We start from the raw sequence: 23,751 nt of genomic DNA, 5'->3' as shown, positions 1-23,751 counted from the left end.
TACATGTCGAACAGGACTAGGTTTCAAAGACAAATTTCCATGACCACCATTGGGCTAAAGGAAAGGGTGAGGGGAGCAGGGGGTAGGGGGGATGTCGACTGATAAACACAAGCGTGTTTATGGTACGTCAAGTAATGTCTGTGCATGTGCGTTCATGTCTCCTTTGGCTCTGATAGGCCGGGAGAGGAGGTATGATGCACGTCATGCGATACAGACCAGTGTACTGAAACCTGGAGCCATTTCTAGCACATAATGCAAGGTGGCCGTCTGACCCTGCTGCAGGCGACTGCGTATGGAAGGGAGAGAGTGCTCCATAAGGATAATAAATTGGCATTAACTCCACATGTTTGAGGTGTGAGTGTTTAATATTAACAAACGTGTGAGTCATTCCGAAGGGCTGCAATGTCACCTCGATCCCCGTGAAAGCACATTCGCCCAATTCAGTGTTGTTTCTTTTTAAAATTGAGTGCACACATGTGCTGGGCAGGCGAACATTAGCTGCAACGTTAACGTTTGTACATGTGGAAACTGTCAGGTTGTGCTGTTGTGTTGTTTAGTTCGAAGTTGCCTTAGGTAAGAGACAGGGAGCGCCTACATTCTTCTGATCTTAGACATGCAGGAAAACCACCACTGTGTGTGTGTGTGCGCGCGCGCGCTGTTGCGTGCGTTATCACACAGAATAAATTCATGTGTTACAGAAATAAAAAATTCATTGACAATTCGAACCATGTTTGACAGAGACAAATTCATTTATAGCAAAGGCTGCTGGCTGTAATTTGACTGATCAAAACGTACAGTGACTGCATTGCTTTTTTGGCATTTAAAAATGTATCTAAAAAAAAATCATCAAGTCTGCAAAATTATTCTAATTAATGAACTCTTTCACTGCCAGCCATTTTCAAAAAAGGAAAACCTTGAGTGCCAGCCAGTTTAGAGCAGTCTGACTAATCTTTGCAAGATCTCACAATATTGTTTTATGGCTATGGAAACACGGACACGACCAAAAATCACAAAACAAGTTTCTTTCTACTTTCTCCCATTCAAAAAAAAATCAGCATTAGAATATGGGTTAGTTTCACCCAAATCACTTAATGTTGGACTCAAAAATTGCAGGTTTTTATTGGAAAAGAAATATTTCATGCACAGCAGTAACTTTGATGCTATTGTTTTTGCTTTAGTGACCCCTCAAACGTCTGAACAATCCTCTTCTATAAAATACCAACGACAATGAAAATGTGCTTTTGATGGCAAATTCATGTATTTACAAATATTCTTATTTTTGTATATTACCAGTTTAACTAGTTTACATTTGACACACTTTACAAACCATTTGCGCATTTAGTAGTAGGAGTAGTAGTATTTAGTAGTGTGTGCATGTGCGTTTGTGTACCTAGGATTCGTCAGTGTTTTGATTTCTACATTTTTATCATCTCTGTCATCTTTCTTCTCTTTTTTAACACTGTTGTTAATGTATTTAACATTCTAAACACTTTAATCAATCTCAAGGTGCTTTTTAACCGCAACCATGTTCATGGTTTTCTGTGTTCCTTTGAGACACGGTGATTTCATTCAAACGAGACCCAATTCTCCCGTCTGCTGGCCATAGCTCATGTTTTTCATCGTTTCACATCAATAGCGCTCGAATTAATGTACTGTGGTTGTTGAGTTTTTTTTTTTTTTAATTACGCTGTAGTGTGTTATATGATTTGGTGCCAGTGTAGAACTGGACTGACAATAGATACACCTATGCAGATGAATCCACAGATTTACTCTTACTCGTCCAAAAGACTATAACAGAGCACAATCATGCTGCTATTTGGATCAAACTTTGTCTGTTGCTGAGGCCTGGCACAACATGTTCAGCCTCACAAACTCTGCGTGCTTGCACAACTCACACTCACACACACACGCGCGAGCAGGAGGAGACGATGTGTTTCAGGTCAACGTGAACTCTGGCTGCGCCTACGTGCTTTGTTGCCCACTGTGATTGTTTTCCATCTCACACACACAGATGCACGCACACACAGTCACCCTCTTCAAAGTGACACTCTGTCACACGATGGGCTCTTAAATCAGACCTGTCCAAGCTCTCCACATACTCACATGAAGCTAATAGAAAGTGTCAGCCAAGAAGCAGTCTGTGCCTCGTCTCTCACACTGTTCATTTAAAGAAGTACTTTGCATCCCTCGGTAATTCGTGGAAGCGTCTAGCGTGGAATTCATAGCACAGTCTTGAAAGGTTTTGTTTCATATTTTATTTGAAGACTAACTTTCAGATCAATTACATTGAGAGTAATTTGATGAAGGTTCCAAACCGTCGCAGTCATAGAGCCTTTAGTTGGTGGTAAGCTACCCCATGGCAGGAGTCAGCGAAAAGCCAAATCAAAGTCCTTTGTTCACAACAAGCTACTCATATCATGCTAACAGCAATGGAGCGACACAGGAAGTAACCTACTTGAAACACATTAAAGAAAAGGAATTCCAGCACACTTATCTCCGAGCGCGGCGGAGTGTTTCAAGTTTGGCTTCCAGGTACACACGCACACACCGACCGACACACATGCCGCAACCACACACCCACAAATTGTCACCAGGGTGGCAACTGGCCAAGCTCCAGCAGTCAAAAAGAAAAACACATTTGTAAGTATGGCGGTGTTCAACACAGCCCATCATCAGCTTCTCTTACCACTATTCAAAAACGTTAAGCCCTTTCTTCAAGACAACTGCATGGTTGCAGCCAGTATACATGTCGCCATACACTGGGAACAGGTCAGATTGCCCGAAAAAAAGGCAGATTCCGGAAAAAAAAGATCGTCTACATTAACCTGCCACATTATTTATAAGAGGCACCCCCCCCCCCCTCCCCCGAGTTAAATTCAAACCACCACTGTGGGCTTGGAGTAATGTCATTATTGAAGAAAAAAAATACTGCACATGTGACCGTGTGACTATTGACCATTGTATTTTAATGGCCGTCAATTCCACACATATTTTCACTAGTCACGGGCTGGCACAGTTGTTCCATGTTGAAAATGTAATTTTTGTCGTACATCTGGTTCAGATTGAAAATGGTTGAAAATATTTGACATCTATACCATGGTAGATTAGACTTTTATACTCCCCCAGTAAACTATACTCTAATCCTTAATTTGTCATTGCTGCTGTTGTGCCTTTTCTGGAAATGGCTTTCTTCAGCCTTGTGCTTGTCTAAAGTAGCCCAAGGTTAGGGGGTTACAGTGCCGCTTGGTGCTTTTGCATGGATTTGACAGCCTCAAATTCATTTTCTCGTGCTCACAGATATTTTTTTAAAGGCCATTGGTGTTCTTTCATTCCAAAAAAAAACATCCCTCCATATTGAAAGATTCCATTCTACCTCCGTCTTTTTTAAAATGCCGATAGTGATCTACCTACTAATGCAAACATACTGGCACACAAAGTGCTACCTACCTCCATTAGTGTGCATCTTCCTCTATATAATTACAGCTATTGGCAAGTTTGTCTTTAATGCCTTTCAATGAGGATAATTGCAGCATCTTTGTTTGTTGGCCGGCCTTCACATCAACACACACTCGCAGGTCTCTGATGTACCGTGAATATCTTACATGGAACAAGTGACAGCGAGAATACGTGTAGCCACCTTTCCTCTTGCTGCCCGTAAGCACGCTGGAAGTCCCAAATTAACTTTGTTAAGCCGACGTCGATTGTGTATGGTATGAGGGTATCGTCTCACCCTCGGGGGAGCTGGAAAACTCTCTCCTCCAGCTCATCAATGGACTGGCACTACCACATTCTGTCCCGCACACACATTTCAATGCAAGTGCATATTGCGCATAGACGCAGGGAACACTACACGCTTGGCACACTGAGCCAAGTGGAACACGAACGTACGCACGAGCTGAGGTAGAGCACCCTGGCTGACGCCTCTGCCCACTGTTCCGACAGGGGATTGGCTGCTAGCGGCGATGTAAGTAGCCTATCGTGTGAAAAGGATGAGAGCGTCTGAGGACACAATGCGTCGGAACAAGAGGCAGCGGGGCCTTCGTCCCTCATCTGTCGTTTCATAGCGAAGCGTCGCTCGTTTGACATGTGCTTCATCTGGAAAATGTGTCGGACGTTAAATATTGTTCCCTCATGAGCGCAGTAGTTTGATTTTCTACGTTCACGTGTGGCGCGATGGCGGTTTATTTATGTTCACGCGCTTCTCTATTCATCTGTGTAAATGTCTGAGCCGTTCAGGAAAAGCTTGTCGGCAGCCAAGTGCTTACTCCGGCGTGGGCTGACTGAAAGGACTTCCTCATTACTTCCTGTCTTTGTCCAGAGCACATCCTACTGCTGAGCTGTACAGCTGGGCCCCCGGGGAAAGGCTAATGGGCAGAGAGAGAAAGGAGCTGAGATATTACTTACATATGAGAGACGGTGAAAGGAAAGATAACTAGTTTGCAGGAGCCCATTCACAAACACCCCACGCGCTGCCGGAAACATTTATTGGGGCGATTGCTATGGACAGCTTTTTTCCCAAACGCTAGGCTTCAAAATGTTTGAATATCCATCTCGTCACCTTGAGAATGTTTGGGTAAGGGGAAAAAAAATGAAGGGGGGAGAAATTGTTTGTGTGTTTGAGGGCAATATAACACGAGCCTCCCTCCGCTCAAGAGAAGGGGATTGTTTTCAGGTGTTTGGTCAGATCAGATGACCGCCTCCTTCCGACTTTGACATCCACACGCGCACACAAAAACCATTTCAGGGTGTAGCCCGCCTCTCGCCTAAACGCAACCGGGAGAGGCTCCAACACTCCAATGGCCGTAATGAGACTAAGTGGTGTAGAAAATAAGCGTCTGGCTGGTTGAATATGCCGAAGTCCCGTTTTCAATGCCAGCATCCTATTGAGTAGAATCACGGTGCCCGAGAGAGCGGCACTCCGCCGCTGACTTCATGTTGTTCGTTTTTAGACTGTAAACTAGTTGGAACTGTATCAACAGCTGCTGTGCTGTCTGCTGCCAACAACAACCGTGCCCTCCGTTTTGCTTCAATTGCTTTACGACGCGATGAACAAACTATTATGCAGTTGACAGACTTATTATGAGGCTGCTGCACTGCTGTTGATCATTCCCGTGCCTACTTTGCGACGGTGTGGCGGAAAGCAGAAGTTGCACTCGCAGGCAGTTAAAATTGATTTTGACCTACGATGTGTGAAAATGCGTATCGATCAATAGACATCATTTGATGCTTTTAGCTTTGTCATAGATAATGCCAGGATATGTCAAAGCAGCTTTTGGCCTGCAATGATTTTTCTTCATATTACACGTGGGACACGTGCAACATCTACGTGAGTACTGGCTCATTCCCAAAAACTATTGTACTAATCTCTCATGGAATGATTCGATTCTTCCATTCATTCCACTGCCGCTTAGGACTTGACAACCAAGGCACCGAGCGGAACAATTCATATCAGCTCGCTTAAGTAAAGTTTGGAATGCCAATCCCTGAGCTGCCTTTTGCGTACGCCGCCTTGCATCTCGGCTTTGTTTACATAGCGGCGGGAGCTATGTAAATAGCTTGATTTTACACCAGCACAATATCGTGTAACGTATGGACTGGACAAGAGCACCGCAATATAACCAGCAAAGTACAACCAATTATATTCGATTAATTAATTAATCGACAACAGTGTTAGATCAGTCTGAGTGGCAGCTGCACACTTTTTGTGTTTTCATTTTGTATTTGTGTGCTCGGTCAGTTTGGCACTTTAGTTTAAGTGCATCACAACTGTTTCTCTAACTTTTTTAAAAAAAAATTCCCCCTTCACACAAGCGGCGGCGTACCTGAGGATGGTTCGTAACTCGCGTTTTGACTCAGAATACAAAGCAAACAAGGGCACAGCTCGCAGTGCAGTGACTTAGTTGAAATCAAGGTATCACTGTACTTATTGTCAAGCCATCGATGGAGGAAAGGAGAGTCACAGTTGCTGACACACGTTTCAGCCGTTTATTGAACGCTGGGTAGTGAGTATTTTAATGATTGATTTGTCCATTGTTTCTTTTGGTGACTAATCAATGAATTGGACAGAGAATATCTTCATGTTCATTCCTCTTTTCAAAAACAAGGCAGAAGTTCAAATTAATAGTGGAGAAAACACAATTTTGGTTTTAAAATAAAAATTGTATTTATGATGTATATGATTATTGATTGGGATTTGATCCGTAGCGTCAGAAAATAGGCAAACATGTTGACAATTGTTTTTCAAAGAAATGTTTGCAAATGTTTGATTTCGATTTAACACAAACATAAAAAGTCTGCTTTCATGGCGGACACCGGAAATGAGAATCGTAAAAAAGACATTCTGAGGATTTGAACAATTTACAATCAAACAAGGTCTCTCAACAAATAATAGGCTATTTAAAATAATACTCAAATAATTTGAGAACTGATAAGTTGCACCTCTAAAATGAACACCAAAAAAAAAAAAAATTATGCTCACTGTCGTGCACCTATTGGTCACAGCTCACGCCCAGAAACACACGGTCGCCTTTGCTCTAGTCAAACATTGTCACACCAAAAGTATCACAATTCCAATTTTTTATGCTTTCATTTTTTTGTGTACCTACAGTATGTTGACAATGAAAAGAGTTTTTCCTAATGGCAGAATTCACTGTGCTTCCCCTCTAGCAGGATAGGCGAGGTTCATACCTATGTGATCACAACCAAACTGACTGGTCTGTTCTCTATTTGGAATACGTGAGGCGTATTCTTCATCAAATTCTTTGCATTGCACACACAGATTCACTGTTGTCCGGCAGCTCAGCTGAAGGGTGTTGCTGGGATATTTGGACTTCTAAAATTCTCAAGATATCAGTTACATCATCTTCATGGGAAAGCCGGGTTTCCCCCATGTTGTGAAATCATTTGAAGTGGCTAGTTCTCCTTTGTTCGTTTGCTCATCCAACAGATCATGTGACAAAAACACGATTGTTTTCCCAAATATTTGTCCTGTTTTTTTGTTGTTGTTTTGCACAGTGGTTCTGTTGAGAATGGCCACCATATGGCAGTTGAATTGTGCCATAAATACATGCACGTAATTGTAAAATTTTAGCACGGTTGTGTGGACAATACCTCAGGATGATATTTGGTCAACGAGTTTCTAGTTTCGGGTGGCTGGCTGGTCCAGTGGTTAGCGAGTCGACCTCACAGTGCAGAGGTCATGGGCTGCGGCCTTCCTTTGTTGAGTTTGCACGTTCTGCCCGTGCCTGCGTGGGTTTTCTACAGGTACTCCAGTTTCCTCCCACATTATAAAAACATGCATGGCAGGCTGATTGAACTTGAAATTTTGTTGTCGTGAATGGCGAACGCCTAAAAGACTTGCAAGTCTAAATTAACGCTGACTGAAGGAAACAAGCAGTCGCTCATATTAATTCATGGTTCATTTGACTTGATTTTATCGTCGGTCTAACCTACAGTATAAGACCAAAACATTTTTGAATAATAAATGTGATTAGTAAAACAAAAAGCATTCATTTGTCAAACTTGTCAAGCTCAACACAAACAATTTTTGGGCACAAAAAGCATGCTTTTGTGCTTAAAATTTGCCATTACTGCGCGGAATTGTGGCACGGATCTAACGCAATAACATCCAAGGCGGCTTCGACCCAAATCCACCAAACACATCGGCATTCAGAGAGCCCTCAAAAGTCGGCGCCGGAAATCGACATTTCTAAATGAGATTTTCCTCAGCTGAATCCTTATGTGACCTCGCCTTCCTTGAAGTTCCATCCAAGCCTACGTGTTTTTCTTTTCTTTTTTTTCTCCACACTTTTCTCTCCAGACCGACCTCGTTTCGCTGAAGCGTTTGTCCAAGAAATGCTTCTTTTCCTTGAACCGTTGAACACGTTTGACTCCCTTAGCACTTAGCGGGAAGCTCAGCCCTACGCAGAATATGCTTCATGTCCAAGAATTCGCAGTACACGGAGTAATTTACTTGTGGCTGTAATGAAACACTCCAGAATTTCTGTTTTCAGTTAAGGCCTTATTTGTGACATAATGTACGTTTTGGGATGCGGTTGGTGGGAGGCACAGATGCTGAGGCGAGTTCCAAGGAGAGCGGGACCTTTCCTTTTGTTGCGTGTGTGCGTGTGTGCGTGCGTGTAGTTGGACAGCCTGGAAGAAATAATGTCTTCCTTCATAGCTGAACCCGCTGATAACCAATGAAGAAAGCATCAAATCATATTTATGCAGCAATATATGAACACACAAAACACGCCTGATTTTACCACCGTGCATGTTATAAAAACATCCTCTCCATGTGCATCCTTTTCGATAGAGCTTCCTCTTAACTCATTCACTCCCATAGAAGTTTTTAAACGTCTTTTCAGACTTGTTCCAGAATTGGCTGGTACTGAATGAGTTAAGGAGGACCCACTTCATCATTTTCGGAAGTTCGGGATTCGACTGCATATATTGTGAATGTAGACCATTGCTTGAGTGGTTTGCACAGGCAGCCAGTCACGCGTTTAGAGCACTTGCTCTCTCTGCCAAAGTGCTCCCATTACTGAAAACTAATGTAAAGTCATAAATTATATCAATTCTACTGGCTGCTGTTTGCGACAACAAGTTGGAAGACAAATATAAAAGGTGCAATGATAGATACTTTTGTAAATGCAAGCGGTGAGTTATAAGACTGCAGTAAAAATGGCTGTTGTAGTTCCACTGCCGTCTCGATCTACTTTTGTAGCACGGTAACTTTTCCCGGTACTGCTTGACGTTCCATTGCCCTTATGAGGAGGTGGTGCTGCTCATTATCGTCCCAACAAAGTCGGGAAGTCTAGCTGTCCAGTCGTCTGGAAAAACGGGTCACACAAACGGGAAGATGAAAAATTGGAAGAAATGCCTGTCATTGTCTTTCTTTTTCGGTCTCCGATTCTCTTCCCCGTTGCTCTGCCCTCTGGGAAAGATCCTCCCTTTTTCGTGCATCCCCCCCCTCTCCCCCAATCTGTCCCTCCGCTTTTGTGCTCTCTCTCGTTGTCTCTCCAACTCTTTCTCCCCCCTGTTCCTCCCCCTTGCATACTGTGGTATGCAGACATGCAGGAATTTCTGGGCCTCAAAATGATAGACCAAACTTGTCAGCCCTGGCTCCTGTTACTAAAGATGGCTGCATTTGCCCTGGCTTCCTGTGATTGGTGCGCATGGAGCTCCAATCCACTTGATTGGTCGCAACCTATTTGTCCACATCACCCGTGCTTGATGGCAAAAAAGTGTGACTTGCAGCTATTGTGTTTGCTGAATGCACACTTTTCATGTGTAAATTTCTGATTGTAACTTTTGAGTCTTCTATATTTTGTTCATTAATCACCTGAACATAACACAATCTCAACATTAGTAAGTGGAACAATATGGGACATTGCAAATGATTGAATATGATTTACAGCAATCCTACAATAAATCATGCACTACTTTGCTCATGATAACAGTATGTCATCATCAATATCGTATCTTGATATTGCTGAAGGAAGATCAGCTGTTTTTTAGCCATGACACGTGAAGGGCAACAGAATGCTGACTTCATTTAAGCAGAAGCATGTTAGCAGTAATTCAATGAACATTTCATCCAACCATCCATCCATTATTTACTGGTTATCAGGGGTCAGGTCGCAGAGGCGGCAGCTTTACCAGGGAAGCACCTACTTCCCTTTCCCCAGCCACTTCTTCCAGCTCTTTCTGGGGAATCCCAAGGCGTTTCCAGGCCAGCCCGGAGACGTAGTCTCTCCAGCGAGTCCTCGGGACCTCCTGCTTGTGAGACACTTCAGCAGGGAGGCGTCCAAGAGGCATCCTAAGCAGATGCCCGAACCACCTCATCCTTTTCGACGTGGAGGAGCAGCGGGTCAAATTCTGAGGCCCTCTCAGATAACCAAGCTTCTCACTTTATGTCTGAAGGAGATACCAGAGACCCTTTGGAAGGAAAAACATTTTGGTCGCTTGTATCCGGGGCGTCGTTCTTTCGGTCACGACCCACAGCTCATGGACCTTAGGTGAGGGTCGGAATGGAGATCCACCGGTAAATCGAGAGCTCCCGCTGAGCTCTTAACTCACCACGACAGACCGATACAGAGTCTGCATCCCAGCAGTCGCTGCACCGATCCGCCTGTCGATCTCCTGCCCTCACTCGTGAAAAAGACCCAGAGATTCGTGAACTCCTCCACTTGTGGTAAGATCTCATCCCTATCTTGGACAGAGCACTCCACCCTTCTCTATGGTCTCATATTTGGAACTGGTGATTTTAAGGATTTGGACAATGTGAAGTTCAACAATGTCGCAAACGATTGCTCGGTTATTAAAACGGTGGTTGATTCATTTGATCATCAGTCGATTGTTGATTAGACGATTAATTTTGACACCTGTGGTTGAAATCAATTCTAACTAAGGGTTTTGTCTGTGTCTCCTAATATGGATCGGAGATGACACTGAATGGCACCAAAGCGAAGCCCTTAAATAGGCTATGAGCTAAGTGAGCTATTCTCTTACAAGTGCGTGTGCGAGTGTGTGTGTGTGTGTGTGTGTGTGTGTCCGTCTGTGCATCACCAGGCAGGATGACGTCCAACCAAGCTAATGTTTATCATGCCTGCTCTCTCTCCAGGGTCTGAGCCGAGCCTCGTGATGGCATTGTCGCAACTAAAAATGGTTTTTAGGCCTGTCAACCACACTTACTGCGCGCACAATGCCAACTATCGCCATGGAGGTTTATACTATCATGGAGGAACAATTGAGATCATAAATCATTTACACTCATGACTGAGGCCATATCCACAAAAACACACACACATATCGTCGCTGTCCTGTGAAAATCGTGTATATCCGTATTTGTCATTTTTTAAAATGTTTACATTCATGGAATATCCGTAACATAGACATGTCATTAACGTTAAAAAAAAAAAATGGAGGCATGTTTTTAACAGCACAGCGACGACATGCTACCCATAGACGTGTGGACATATGTGGCCTTACACGATTCATTGTGTGATTATGTAACATTCATAAAGATTTTGATGAGCTGAATAACATCAGCCACTTCTGTAATATTTTTTGTGTGTGCCCAAAGGCATGCGATCCGGATACCAGTTCCAGTGCGTCAGCCTATTACACCAGCAACCATTTTGAAAGTATCATACCAGCAAATCAGGGAAAATAAATGAGCTAAAATCAGCACATCAGCACATGATTTTATTCTATTCGTTTGGGAACTCACGGATTCGCTCTCTGGCACTGATAACAAATCGTGTCCTTCATAAGAATGTAAGCCTCCAGATGGTACGCCGGCTTGTGCCTCTCTGGTCTTCCGCCTGTGTTAGTCAGTCAATCCATGCAGATACTGCAAGGAGACGAGCGTTCCTTCAGCCAATTCCACTGAACGAATTGGCTGCAAAGTCTTGCGAGTAAACAGGAGCTCAGGGACGCAGGGGTGTCCTTTGGTTCACGGGTTTTAACATTATCAGGTGGGTTTAATTGTTCCAAACAAAATCCATGTTCAATATAAATAGCCATTAATTGGACAAGATTGCAAATGGATGACACGCTCCACTCCCAGGTTCCTTTGCTAGAACGGCTACTGTATTCATGAAAGTCCATACGGCGCAGCGTCTGTGGGACAGTATGTGGAGACTGAGACAGATGCTCCAGTCTCTATTCTACAATATAGACCAGAGACTGTGATGAATTGACCAATGGCGCTTTTTGGAGTTGTAGTGAAAAGTACTGGGTTGAATGCATGGCCGTATCCGCTTGTCTTACCCGAGTGACCATTTGCTACCACCTCTTTCAGGCTTAATTGCTTGAGATTTGCTCTACAGCGTCGCTCGTCTCAGAAATTTTAAAAGTTTTGACACATTTACAATCAAGGTAAAAAATATCAAATTAATGTATAACCACCTCGCTTCATTCACCATTTTGAAATCTCTAAAGCCAAACACAATCAATCAAGCAGCCCCAGATTTTCCCCCCAGAATTTTCACAATTTGCTGTTGCCATCATAAAACATTTTCTAGAAAAACCAAGTTGAGTTATTGACATTCCCTCTTTTCCGTCACGTCTCAAAACTGACTGCCGTTTAGTAAAAGATTCGAATCAATGAACCTCACTAACTAAGATCCTAAAGAGCGGGTGAATAAATTATGCTTTCGCTCTTAACAGATTGCACGTGATTGAAAATGCAGTCTTTGACTAAGATCCCAAATAGCCAAGGCTGTGTTGCCAAGTTCACTTTAGAAAATTGCTGGCATCTTTGGCAAAAGGTGCAAAAACAATCAGGCCTGCCGTGTTGAAAAGAGGCTTTTGCGCTTGGGGCAGCAAAAGGAAATTTGAAGTGATGAAATTGGAAGTGAGAATAAATGAACCCTCAAGTATCCTTATGGGTGTGTCAAGAGATTTACCTGGACAAAGTTTAAACAAACGATTCGACTCAGGGAAGATTGTCTTTGCAGTCGACGGGAGCACGATCTCCCAGAACAACCAATGGCGATTGCGCCGCAGATCGAACTCCAAGATCCTTGTGCTCTCGTCAAACTTTTATTGATTACATATGCAAATTACAATGAAAACTCTCCCCCGTCTACATTTGCATACCACACCCCCAGTCCGGCCCTTCGGTCAGAGATTTGATGAACCTTTGTCAAGCTTTGAACCCCAGATAGTCTGACACCTTCATTTCTGGCCTCTCACGAACAAGTCACAGACGTTGCAGATGACAAATGTTTAAAAAGTGACAAGGCACGTAGTGATGCTAGCCTTACTGCGCTGAATGCCCCCTTAGTTCTCGTGGCATTCGCTGCACATTGATCTCATTGTGGTCTCACATTTTTCTTCTCTTAACACTCTTTGTTGTTTCTTCTTTTAGAAAAAATTCCAAAATAGCTAAAGGAAAGAAAAAATAAATCATAACACGTGCAGGTAATCCTCTCATTCTCCAGGTCTTGTGATCTGGACTGAGGTCTTAGTCTGAATGCGACCACAGTGGTATTCAACCTTAAAAGTCTTGACTCCATGTGAATATTTGGTAGAATGCTCGCCTTGCTAGTACAAGTCGCACTTGAGGGAACTGCCACGTTTTATTTCAACCTCAAATATGAATAAGATCTTTGAGCTGGTATGAAAGTGCAACCTTTGAAAAACAAAAGCAGTAATGTTCAAAAATGTCAACGAGCCTCACGGTAACCTTTCCCTCTATCAGGAGTTCGCCTTGGCCGCTGATAGCGTCCAGCACCGATACCTGTTTACCGTCTCCTGTTAACTGCTCTCCCTCAGGGCCACCCGGCTTCTCTTGTCCACACTGATTCGATTTAAACCTCATTTGGACTTTTTCAAATCTGATTATACAGATGCACACACACAACGGCTGTTTACCTGCGGCTGTTCAATGCATTGTGGCGATGAATGACGTCCGTGATACAATGGTGCGGCACAACAAGCCAACCTCAGACGGCGTGCTTCGCTGTGCACCGAAAACTCAGCAACAACCTTTTCTGTCAGGTAAAAAACTATGGGGAAAAAATGAAATAAATATACCTGGTCTTTTAGCACGCTGGCGTGTACTTGTCATTTACACCCTGAAGTGTACTTTCCAAGAACGTACTACGGTATGGTTATTTTCCATACGGAACCTTTTTATTGCGTTTCCATTGCAAAATCGCCGACCTAAATCTTATCAAATACCATTTTGGAATGCTTTGGTAACAGCCATTTCTTCTGTGCTACGGGAAGAACTATGGGAAGAAAACAAAGCGGCATAAGAAGAATACTGTTTGATTTACAATGGAAGAAGGATTTAAAGCTGTGCAGCCATCTGGTTACTTCCCGCGTTCTAGAAGCATAATATTCCCGCAGGACGCACAGTTCCAAATAATGTGCGTTTTTGGGACGCAAGGAAATTTCTCAGTCAAAACAAAACAAAAAAAACTACGGTAAATCTTTTCTTTCAGCAACGATCGCAGTTTGACCATCGCTGCCATTGTTGTTTTGATCTCGTGTTAAGTAATCTCCCGTGACGAGGTTTCCATTCTCACGAGACGAGATTGGCGAAATCGACCTTCACCTCGTGGGTAGCAGACGATTGCCAAGTTGTGTAACGTCAAAACGATGCGAAAGTTTATTGCGGAGATATCACAGAGGAAGCAGCTAAAGTTGGGTAGTTTTTGGCGATGATAAGTTGACTTTGAGAAAGCCTTGCATCATTGGAAGCAGAGTAAAGAGGAGAATTTCTTAACTCAAAGACTGAACCATGAGATGAAATAAGAACCTAGTTCTCAGCACATCTTGTATGCCTGAATTATGAAAATTTTTGCAACATTCGTTTATAAGAAATAAACCTATTAATGTATATTGTTGGTGTTTGCGTTATCATCTGCAATTGAATAAGTAGAACATTTCAGAATTCAAAATTTGGGACTCTCTAAATGCATAATGGGACTCATACTTTTCTGATCAGCGAGTCCCTGGGCCTCGCTGGGGGTAAACTGTAAAATGATCACTGCTGGGCATACACCACGGTACCGTGTAGCGTTTATTTTATTTCTAGAATTAATTTCTCGCCCTGGTATGTTTAATTGTCGCCCTTTTTACGTTGCTGACACAGCTGTTGTCTTCCCGCCAACATACCCCATAGCCGTCATGGCTAAGCGAACTTCACTAAACCACTTGGTGAAAATTCCGATTTTCGTTATTCTAATGTTCTTAGGAAAAATACGGTGTTAAAGAAAAAAAAAGATTTCTATTTTGATGGCAACATCCCAGTTAGGAAAAGCTTGCCTTGAGGCTCAAGGCTCCTCCTTTACCTTCAGCTGCTGTGTTTCAATGAACGAGTTTTTCTTCTCTGCGTGCTGGAGGGCCTCTGTTGACACCACCTGGGCCCCAAAGGATAAGCAGGACCTCTTCGGTCTCCTGACACCCTCTTCCCCCTTTTCCTAATGCATGAGCTTCCTTAGTCTATTGTCCCGGTACCCCTTTGCGCATGTATTATGTATGTGCATACATGCATACGCAGCAGTACAAACGGGTTTTCCTCTGTGGTTGGACACTTCTCTTCCAGCAGTCCGCCCCGCTGTGTAAATCCCTCAGCTGCGTTTTTTTTATTTTTCAGTCAGGCCCCTGGAGGGATGCCATGTGCCCGAGTCTGGCACGGAGGCTGATTGCTGCTACTGGCCGCCTGCAAAGTCCACATTATCCATGATTGCCTCTCAATGAGTTCACAATAAAAGTGCGCCTCATTCGGCGCCACCAGACACACAGGGTGTTTGCTTGCCTGTGTGGCTGTTTTTAATTTTTATTAACCCACTTGGACAAAACATCAAGTCAGAGAAGGATGAAAAGAAGACACTGGTTTCCTTTTAACAGCAACTCAGGTTATTATACACTGGCAAGACAAGAGAGGGCTCCGCAGGAGAATGGCAAGCCTTGTGAGGTGAGCCTACAGATTGGATTGATAAGGCCGGTCTGTGCAATTACTGCTTTCATGGCCTCTAACCTCTGCTACAGGGCCAGTCCTTAGTCTATCATCCTCAGTCTCTCCTCACCCTCTCCCTACCCACAAGCCCCCTCACCTCTGCAACCTCACTCGTACAGTATCAGTGTATTCACTTGTGAAGCACCGCTGCCCTCCATTCCTTTGCCATCACTGACCGTCTGTCTTTCATAGAGGCATCATTGTGCCCTTGGGTGAGGGTGGGTGGGGGGTGAAGAGAGAGAGAGATCCGTCGAATGCAGGCGTGTGTGTGTGTGTGCCGCATTGCTGTTTATCCCGCGCAAAGGAAACAAACATCTTCATTTTACTCCCCGGGATTGGCAGTTCATATATTGTGCTTGCGGCAAATCTCCTTAGTCCGGCAGTTATTGGAATTAAGATTTTAATTAGGAAAGGTTTTAGAGCGGCACAAGTTGCATGAGCATGATCAACAAAAGGCTTGTCGAAGGGGCCCACTGGCAGGAAGGCACGAGTCGGCATCCTGCAGTCACATCAGTCCTGCCAAATTCAGAACAAAGAGAACCCGCCGGTGTTTGCGTTTCCGATTCCACAAAACAATATTTGAATATTGTAGCATTCATTTTTGTAAGGCACGTCACCATTTTGACCTGGAGTTCAACTGTATCACCATTTGCTGTATGCGTGTACTTTTTTTAAAAGAACCAGCACAGTGTTTGTTCCCGATCTTTGTCTCGAGTCCACCTCAACCGCAGCAATCAAAAGTCGAGCAACCAAGCCACGTGACTTTTGCCGATTTTTCCAGATCACCCAGAATTCTCCCCACAAACCAGTTGACACGTTTAAGCGTAAATCAGATTATAGCTTGTTTTTCTTGTGACTAACACTCTCCGCAATCAGCCCCTGCAAGCCGGCCCAGGAGACCCTGGGTATGTCTGCTTCGCTGTTTTGCTTGGCCGTTGGTTGCGCGGGTGGAAAGATGGCGCTCAAATCTTTGACAACCTAGAGTTACAGTTGGGATGCAGCACTCTTAATTTATCGTCACACTTCCAAAGCCTTCCTTTGGAAATACATTCAATGCATGAGAAGTCATGATTGTTGTTGGCTTTTGGGCTTTGCTGTGGTGCCCGTCGGGGACGGTTGTTTGCGATGATGCTAAGAGCTTCGCACGTCATACGCACGTGAAATATATACCGCACTTTTTTTGTTTTTTTAGACACAAGTCAAGGAAATGTGGCTCGCCTGCTTGTCCGTGTCTGAACGGCGAGTTTCCCGGCTGCCTCTTGCAATTAACAGCCTTCCAGAGGAGCCGGATCGAGGAAGGAGAGAAATCTGTCGGCTAGAATGCTTCGGAATCAGTTTTTTTTCTTGCTCTCTTTAGAATAATCGAACATTCATAGGCTTTTCATCCTCCGTTCTGCAACCCCGCAACGGTCACAACGCTCTAGTCTCTCCCCATCGCCTGCTCGGCTCAATGCATACGCATAAATGCATGTGCACGCGAGGTTCTCTGTAAATCTGCTCCGTACTTGGTGGTATGTTGTGAGTATAAAACGGATCAACTCAGCGCTGCACTGCAGGTTCTGTCAGACCAGAATTTTGCAGTGTGATTGACACCCCAGAGATCAGTCCAAATTTCTTCATCAGCGCCTTCACGCAAGATCCTGCGTTTAACTTAATGAAAGGGAGCATCGGTGTAACTCTTTACAAAACTTAGCAAACTGCGACTCTTTCTTTCGGCGCCGAAGGTCGGCAGGAGTTAGTGTTGGCCGTTAAACTTTGCATCCCTGCGTTGTGAATTTCCCTCCCCTGTTTTCTTGTGTAGTGTGTGAGACAAGATGTACGTGGATAGTAGCCTTAAAAGATGTGCACATGCGGCAGAGTTTTCAAAGGACAAATGACGATGACGGGTCAGTAACGACAAATCTGCCAAGGCGAGAGAAGAATAAGGGAGTGGCGAGGAGGGCCATCATTGCAGCGCATCGATTTTACCTCCATCCTTAGTGTCTGTAATGAGATCTAGTGGCTGTGGTTTTCCAGAAGAGCAGATTTGTCACCTGCGGCAAGACACTACGTCTGAGCGGGTTGGTGGGAGGTTGGTCAAGAGGAGGAGAGGATGCTCGTGAAGGAAACACGCCAGATGAGTTAGGGATGAGGCTTGGGGATGCTTTTAAAAAAGACGAGGGCGAGTCATGAGGATCGGACACAAATGATGACGAGGGGGAAATCTCAAGAAAATGTCTGTTGAGAGAACATACCTAATTACTGCAGACAGTCTGTCTGGACTCGTCTCCATGGTAACAAGATGGGCCAGCGCGGCCGACCAGTTTGCAGGAAGACGCAGAGAAGGAAATCAATGAAAAAAAACCCCAGACAAAGCCCAGCAAAAAGCAGCGCTGCGTGATGCTATGCTTGTCTTTGATAGTGTTGCTGATCACAAACGCACTTTGTCCACCAGATCCTTCTGACCCGCCTCTTGAAATACGTAAAATCGAGTGCTTGCACATGTTGATACATTTGGCGTGCATCAAGCTTGGATAGAACACATTTTTGCTGCTTTCCACGAGACAAAGTACACGTGCATACTCACAAGCCGTATCGTGAGCATGCTTTGTATTTCTTGCGAAGTAAGTCGTTACTGTTGATGGAAAGTTAACAACTTGGCAGGTTTAGGCATGAATCGAGATATGCAGACAAATTGTGTGCCAAACGTGAAAGGTGGGGCAAAAAAACTAAACACAACTGTTTATTTCTAAATATATCCATGAGATTTCTAATGTAAACTCCTTTTTTTCCTGATATTGTCTGCAGTGTTGTTGTTTTTTTTTGGTGGGGGGTGTAATTGTGTCAGATAGATGTGGCAATACTCGCCGTATTGGAACCTCCCAAGAACGCAATCGATTCTGAGATACTGCCCACCCTCTGATTTGTTTTTAACCGTCATAGGAAATACTGAAATTTAAATCATGTTTACAACATTTAACACAAAAGCAAAGTAACATGGCTGACTGTAATACAAGTGTAAAAAGAAGTTCACTATTGTTTGCATAAAACCAATAAACTCTTAACACCTGAGGGTACATTCCATTTTCTTCCCCAGTTATTAAACTCGAGTCCGTTCAGATATGGAGGCGTCGGCCACTTCTTTCGTGCCTTTTGCCACTGCTAAATTGCAATTCCCCTTAAGATCATGGTTACACATTTCGTCTTTGCCATCACCGGTCACCTTCTCTTATGGCTTCACATGCAAAAAATAAAAGAAAAGGCCATTCTAGAGAAGTAATTTTTATTCCTTGAGGATTTTAATAAAATTCACAATTTTCTGACTGAGATGAAATTCTTAATTTTTTGTTTTCTACCGCAAGTGCCATCCCTTGTCCGTGCTTTCACTTAACCTCTACCTTCACTGATTGTACAGACATTTGTTCGAGTGTTTGTAATAATAATACCAGTTTGACCTTGATCAGGTTGCCTCGCTGTTGGGTTGTGATTGTTGTGATAGAGAAAACTTTTGTTTTCCCAGTAGCAGTCGCCGAGACGACTCGGTTTCTTCAACCCGATAGGACGCATTGACGCGCTCACTGGAAAAGAAACGTCGATTTGGACACGCCGTACCATAAAATCCTGTACAAATATAATTGTCATTGTAATTCCTACATGGACCCGTACAGTATGTTCTCATGCGCTTTACTGCTCAAACAGATTGGAACTTTGTCACGTATGTGAACCTCTTAGGTTGCCTTGTTTGGAAAGTCGCTTGCATAATAGCCATCTTTATCTGTGTGTCAATAACCCTGAGAGGGAGTGGCTGCTACGCAGGGAAAAGAAACGCTTGGATGTGCTGTGATCTACCCTTTGAATGTCGTCAGGCTCTCGATGAAGGGAATGTGCGGGCAATTTGGTCTGGCGACAATAAACTAGATGATACATAGAGAGTGGGTAAGCTCGCTGACAAATACGCCATCTGATTGACACGTGTTGGGCATAGAAAGGTAGCGCGTGGGTCCAATTTTTTATTTTTATTTTTTTAAATACTAAATGCTAGTTGTTGAACATTCAAGAAAGGAGGTTCTTCTCGTGCCATTTTATGTGGCAGCCTGGCTTCACTTCTATGGAATACATGTGGGATATACCATCCCCTTCTGACCAGTCAATCTTAGTTGTTTTTGTTTACACCGCTTACGTCTCTCTCCGCACTCTCCAAGGCGACTGTCTTACATCAGGTCTCCGAAGCATTTATAGCAAAGCTTTTGAAGCTTAGGACTCCCACTGTGGCCAAATATAGTAAACGTGAATCCAGCAGCCATGTGAGCGTGCGTGCGGATGGCTGTGTGCGCTTGTGTTTTCCAGAGTAAATGGCTCTGGGGCAAAAAAACGTGTTTGTTATTGTTCCCGGCGCTTCGCCTGCAGACAACACTGCCAATTAAAGGGGCGTTTTTTATGTGCGAAGAGCAGGAAGTGTTGCCGTGTGTGGCCGCTCGCGATTGGCTCGCCGGTCTTTCCCAGGTTCCTTCCCTGTTGACTGAGCAGCCGGGGCTCTTTATTGCCTTGAGCCTGATGAAAGGTAAACACAACAAACCTTTGATTAGGCTTTGCATTTAAAACCCTCTACTGGAACTGCACGTGTGTAAGCGGCGGGCAAATTGGTGCGGGACACCGAGATTTACGTACGTGTGTGTGTGTGTTTGTGTTTACCTTAATTAGTGATAAAGCTCTTTTGGAATCTCTCCTCTGTGTTGCGAAATCATTCGCCCATCCATGCCTTCTTCCCTCCATCCCCCATCCAAGCCAGCATAAAAACAAAACAAGGCGCATGAATGAAAGTGGGAGGGGTTGGCTGGCCTAGAAAGGCAGGCAGGCAGATAGAGCGATAGATAGTGGTGCAGGGTGAGGCGGTGGCAGAGAAGAGGAAAACAGAGGCGGAGGAGGAGGAGGAGGCCCGCAATGAATGAGCGAGCTGATCGGTGCATGTTTGGCATAGCGACCAGCTTGTGGAGCCGGAAGGAGTCACTGGTGTGGCGCTCTTATACTCGTGACGCCACATCCCTGCCTCCATTATAAATTAGGAGAGCACGAGAAATCCCCCGCGCAGTCTGTCAATCTTATTCTTAAAGCGCGGTGCAGAGTAAACAACACTTTTCACGACCTTGTATTTATGCATCTGAAGCAAAGCAGGAGACTTGTACATGCTCAAATTCTCTTGAAGTAGAATCAGTAGCAGGGTTTTTTTCAAGCTTGTTGACTCCGCTGCCCCCTGTCTGCTGCCACAGCAAGGCCAGGGTTAACTCTGGGCGGCTCTCTTGCCTGACATGGAAGAGGCCATTGAATAGCTGCCTCCCCCATCCAGCAAACACATTGGCTAAGACTGAGGGTGGATCTAGGGCACGAGCGGTACGCCGGCATGGAGTCTTGACTGGAGCCGGACTGGCAAGCGCAGCATGTACACACGCTGCAGACAGTCGAGAGGGGGGAGGGCGCAGCATTTTCCTCGGCCTCGCGCAAGTGGCGTCTTTTGTAGCTCAGAAAATCTGCTTTAAACTTAGGTTACCTTTCTTCAGTCACTCATTTTCTCATTGTTTTTTACTTCTAAAGCGTTTCTCTCCCCTGCCTTGACCCCATCTGTCCTTTGCTTTTGCACAGGCAGCACAACAGGCAGGCCTCCCGGAGCTGTGGAAGAGGGTGGGGTGGGGTGGCGGCGGGGGGGGGGGGGGGTGTAGTCCTGACTGTATCTTTGGCAATGTGCGCTCATGTGACACATGACAATGAGTTGGCCTCCCACTGAGGCTAACATAAGAGTGCCACCATTTTCCTATAGCTCATTTACTGTGTTACAGCTCTTCCCAAACAACCTTTTTGTTCGTATAGTTTCAAATGGTTTCAAATTCTATGGGATGAATCATAACCTCGAAAGTCAACCACAATCCATTCTTCCGGGTAGTACTCAAATAAACCACAGTAGTCACATAAGCAGAATTGAGAAGAAAAAAAACAGGAAGTACAAACTTAGCAAAATCAAACTAACAACTGGCTCTAAACAGGTCTTAACAGAAGCTAATGCTGCTCAGTCTGCTCAGCCATTCCGGCGTCTGCTCGTGCTCACTCACAGACACCGAAACACACTGTAACGTTGGATAAAAGTCTCGGACACCACAAGAATCTTTCTGCTTTAAATGGGCCTGTTTATGTCCCGGTATCTACAGGTAACTTTGTTTCTTCTTGCATCTTTCTTCCCTTTTTTAATGAATTCCACCTTGGCGGTGTAGACACTATTTATATGACTTGTATGGCTTGCTAAAATGTACCAACTTTTTCTTTGGTGCACCACCACAAAAAGTTAGTTGTGTGTGTTTTTTTTCCTGATATTTTTGGCCTTAACTTAACATTCAAGAAATTGGCAATTGTTGTTTTCATCGTAAGCACCGTAGCATTACCCACTTTTGTAAGTCACTCACATAGACGTGTTATGATAACACATTTTTTGAGAATGTTTTCCCAGAAACTATCATGAGTGATACTTAATGATCATTTATGTTTTTTATGAAGCTGATTTTATGATCAATATTGGCAAAAATAGATTATATATATTGTATATAAATCAAGGCTCTGTCCACAAAAATTGCGCAGTAAATATTAAACATTTGGAAGCAATATTCGGAGAGACAGAAATGCCTTTAGAAGGTAATATACTGCCAATCAATTTTCAAATTGAATAAGAAGTGTCAACAACACCTTTTGGAGCTGTAACAAGTGACATCACAACAAGCAAATCAAAACAACCTGATCTGTGTTCAGATTTGTACAGCCTATCAAAAAAAAATACAGCATTGCTTTCGCAACATGTTGGATGGGTGGTCGCACTGATCCGACCGACCTTTTTTTTTTTTTGGCGTACCGTTGAAAAAAGGAAGATACCTAGACCCTCAAATTGGTTGTCGTATCGAGCCCCGCTGGTGATATAAAGTAGGGTAAAGGGTAGGTATTGAAACATCAATAATAAGCATCCTCTGGGGATGACAAATGAATGCTGATAAATAAAAATCCAAGAGTTTGCCAAGTTTACTTTTCTTTATCTCTTGATTACTGTTTTGTTACCCGAGTCCAACATAAACTTCGTAAACCCTTCCCTTTAGGTGATTTATTATGGATGCCTGTTTTGTTCGCAGCAGGTTAGCATGTGCATTTGGTCAAAAGGGCAGTGGCTTGTATGAGATGTAATCAGTCTCTACTGGGCCACAGATGAGGCAATAACCGCCCGTTTATTAGATCATTACAGGGCACCGGTCGAACCTGAAGGCTAATCCAATCACATTGACACGCTGGCTCTCGGACCAAACGTTGTTTCCCGATAGGTCAAATGAAACTTGACACGAGCAAATGACATATAATGTTCAGCCCTTTGGCAATTAAAGTTGTCTCGGTGGCGCTGCTCACTGGGGCCGCGAACAATCAGCGCTCATTCACTTCCATTTCTGCGTGCGAATTGCAGCTGAAGCTTGTCGAGTTGGGTGCGCTTCAATTGTCATTTGTGTTCATTTGGGCAAACTCACTCGGAATGTTCAGCCTTTTGCTTCACCATTATGTTTTGGTAGCAGTGCAGATACAGAACGAAAGGTTCTTATTGCCCACCGACGTGCAAGCTGGTCTTAACCACCTCTTTTCCTTCTCCCCTCTGCCTCTCTTTAGTGTGCCTGGACCGCTGTAAGCATGGCGCATGTAACCTCCGGGGCCAATGCTGCCACGACCAGTGCTTGGGCAGCTGCTCGGAGCCAGGCAACGCCAGCAGCTGTGTGGCCTGCAGGAACCTGCAGCATGCCAACACCTGTGTGGAGAAGTGCCCCGCTGGATACTACGTCTTCCGGGGATGGCGCTGCGTTAGCTTCTCCTTCTGTCAGGTGTGTTGTGGCACTGATATTACCCACGTAGCCCTTTAAAGACTCCCCTTAATTCATTTAGGACCAGCCAATTCTGGACCAAGTCTGAAAAGACGTTTAAAAACGTCTTTGGGAGTGAATGGGTTAAAGATGCATGTCTTGAAGAATTGTTTTGTCTCTGCCGCTTCTCTCAGGCACTCCACAACCAGTGTAAGGAGACCAAGAGACTGAACCAGGGCCGGGAGTCTGGTTGCCATGAATACGTCATCCACAACGGCGCCTGCATTCCTGAGTGTCCTTCTGGATACACCACTATAAACTCCTCCATGTATGTCTGACGCACGCACATGCCACCATCAACACTATTGATAGTGGCGACTGGCACTTGCTATCAGTCACCCACATCAAGTGTCATACCGTCTCCAC

General features: G+C 44.2%; 1 protein-coding gene across 2 annotated transcripts in view; it reads left to right on the top strand.

The window, feature by feature from the left end:
* insrb (insulin receptor b) overlaps window positions 1-23,751 on the top strand; it is a 69,925-nt gene that overhangs the window by 21,659 nt on the left and 24,515 nt on the right. For both annotated transcript variants that reach the window (XR_007963712.1, XM_052073973.1), the window contains exons 3-4: window positions 23,138-23,346; window positions 23,520-23,653. Coding sequence is in view for 1 of the 2 variants with exons in the window: in XM_052073973.1 (XP_051929933.1) it covers window positions 23,138-23,346; window positions 23,520-23,653 (343 nt within the window). In the remaining variant the exon portion in view is untranslated. The remainder of the gene's footprint in view (window positions 1-23,137; window positions 23,347-23,519; window positions 23,654-23,751) is intronic.

This window comes from Hippocampus zosterae, chromosome 8 (assembly GCF_025434085.1).
Source record: "Hippocampus zosterae strain Florida chromosome 8, ASM2543408v3, whole genome shotgun sequence".
Lineage (NCBI taxonomy): Eukaryota > Metazoa > Chordata > Actinopteri > Syngnathiformes > Syngnathidae > Hippocampus > Hippocampus zosterae.
The sequence above is the reverse complement of the archived record's forward strand: the minus strand, read 5'-3'. Positions and strand labels throughout refer to the sequence as shown.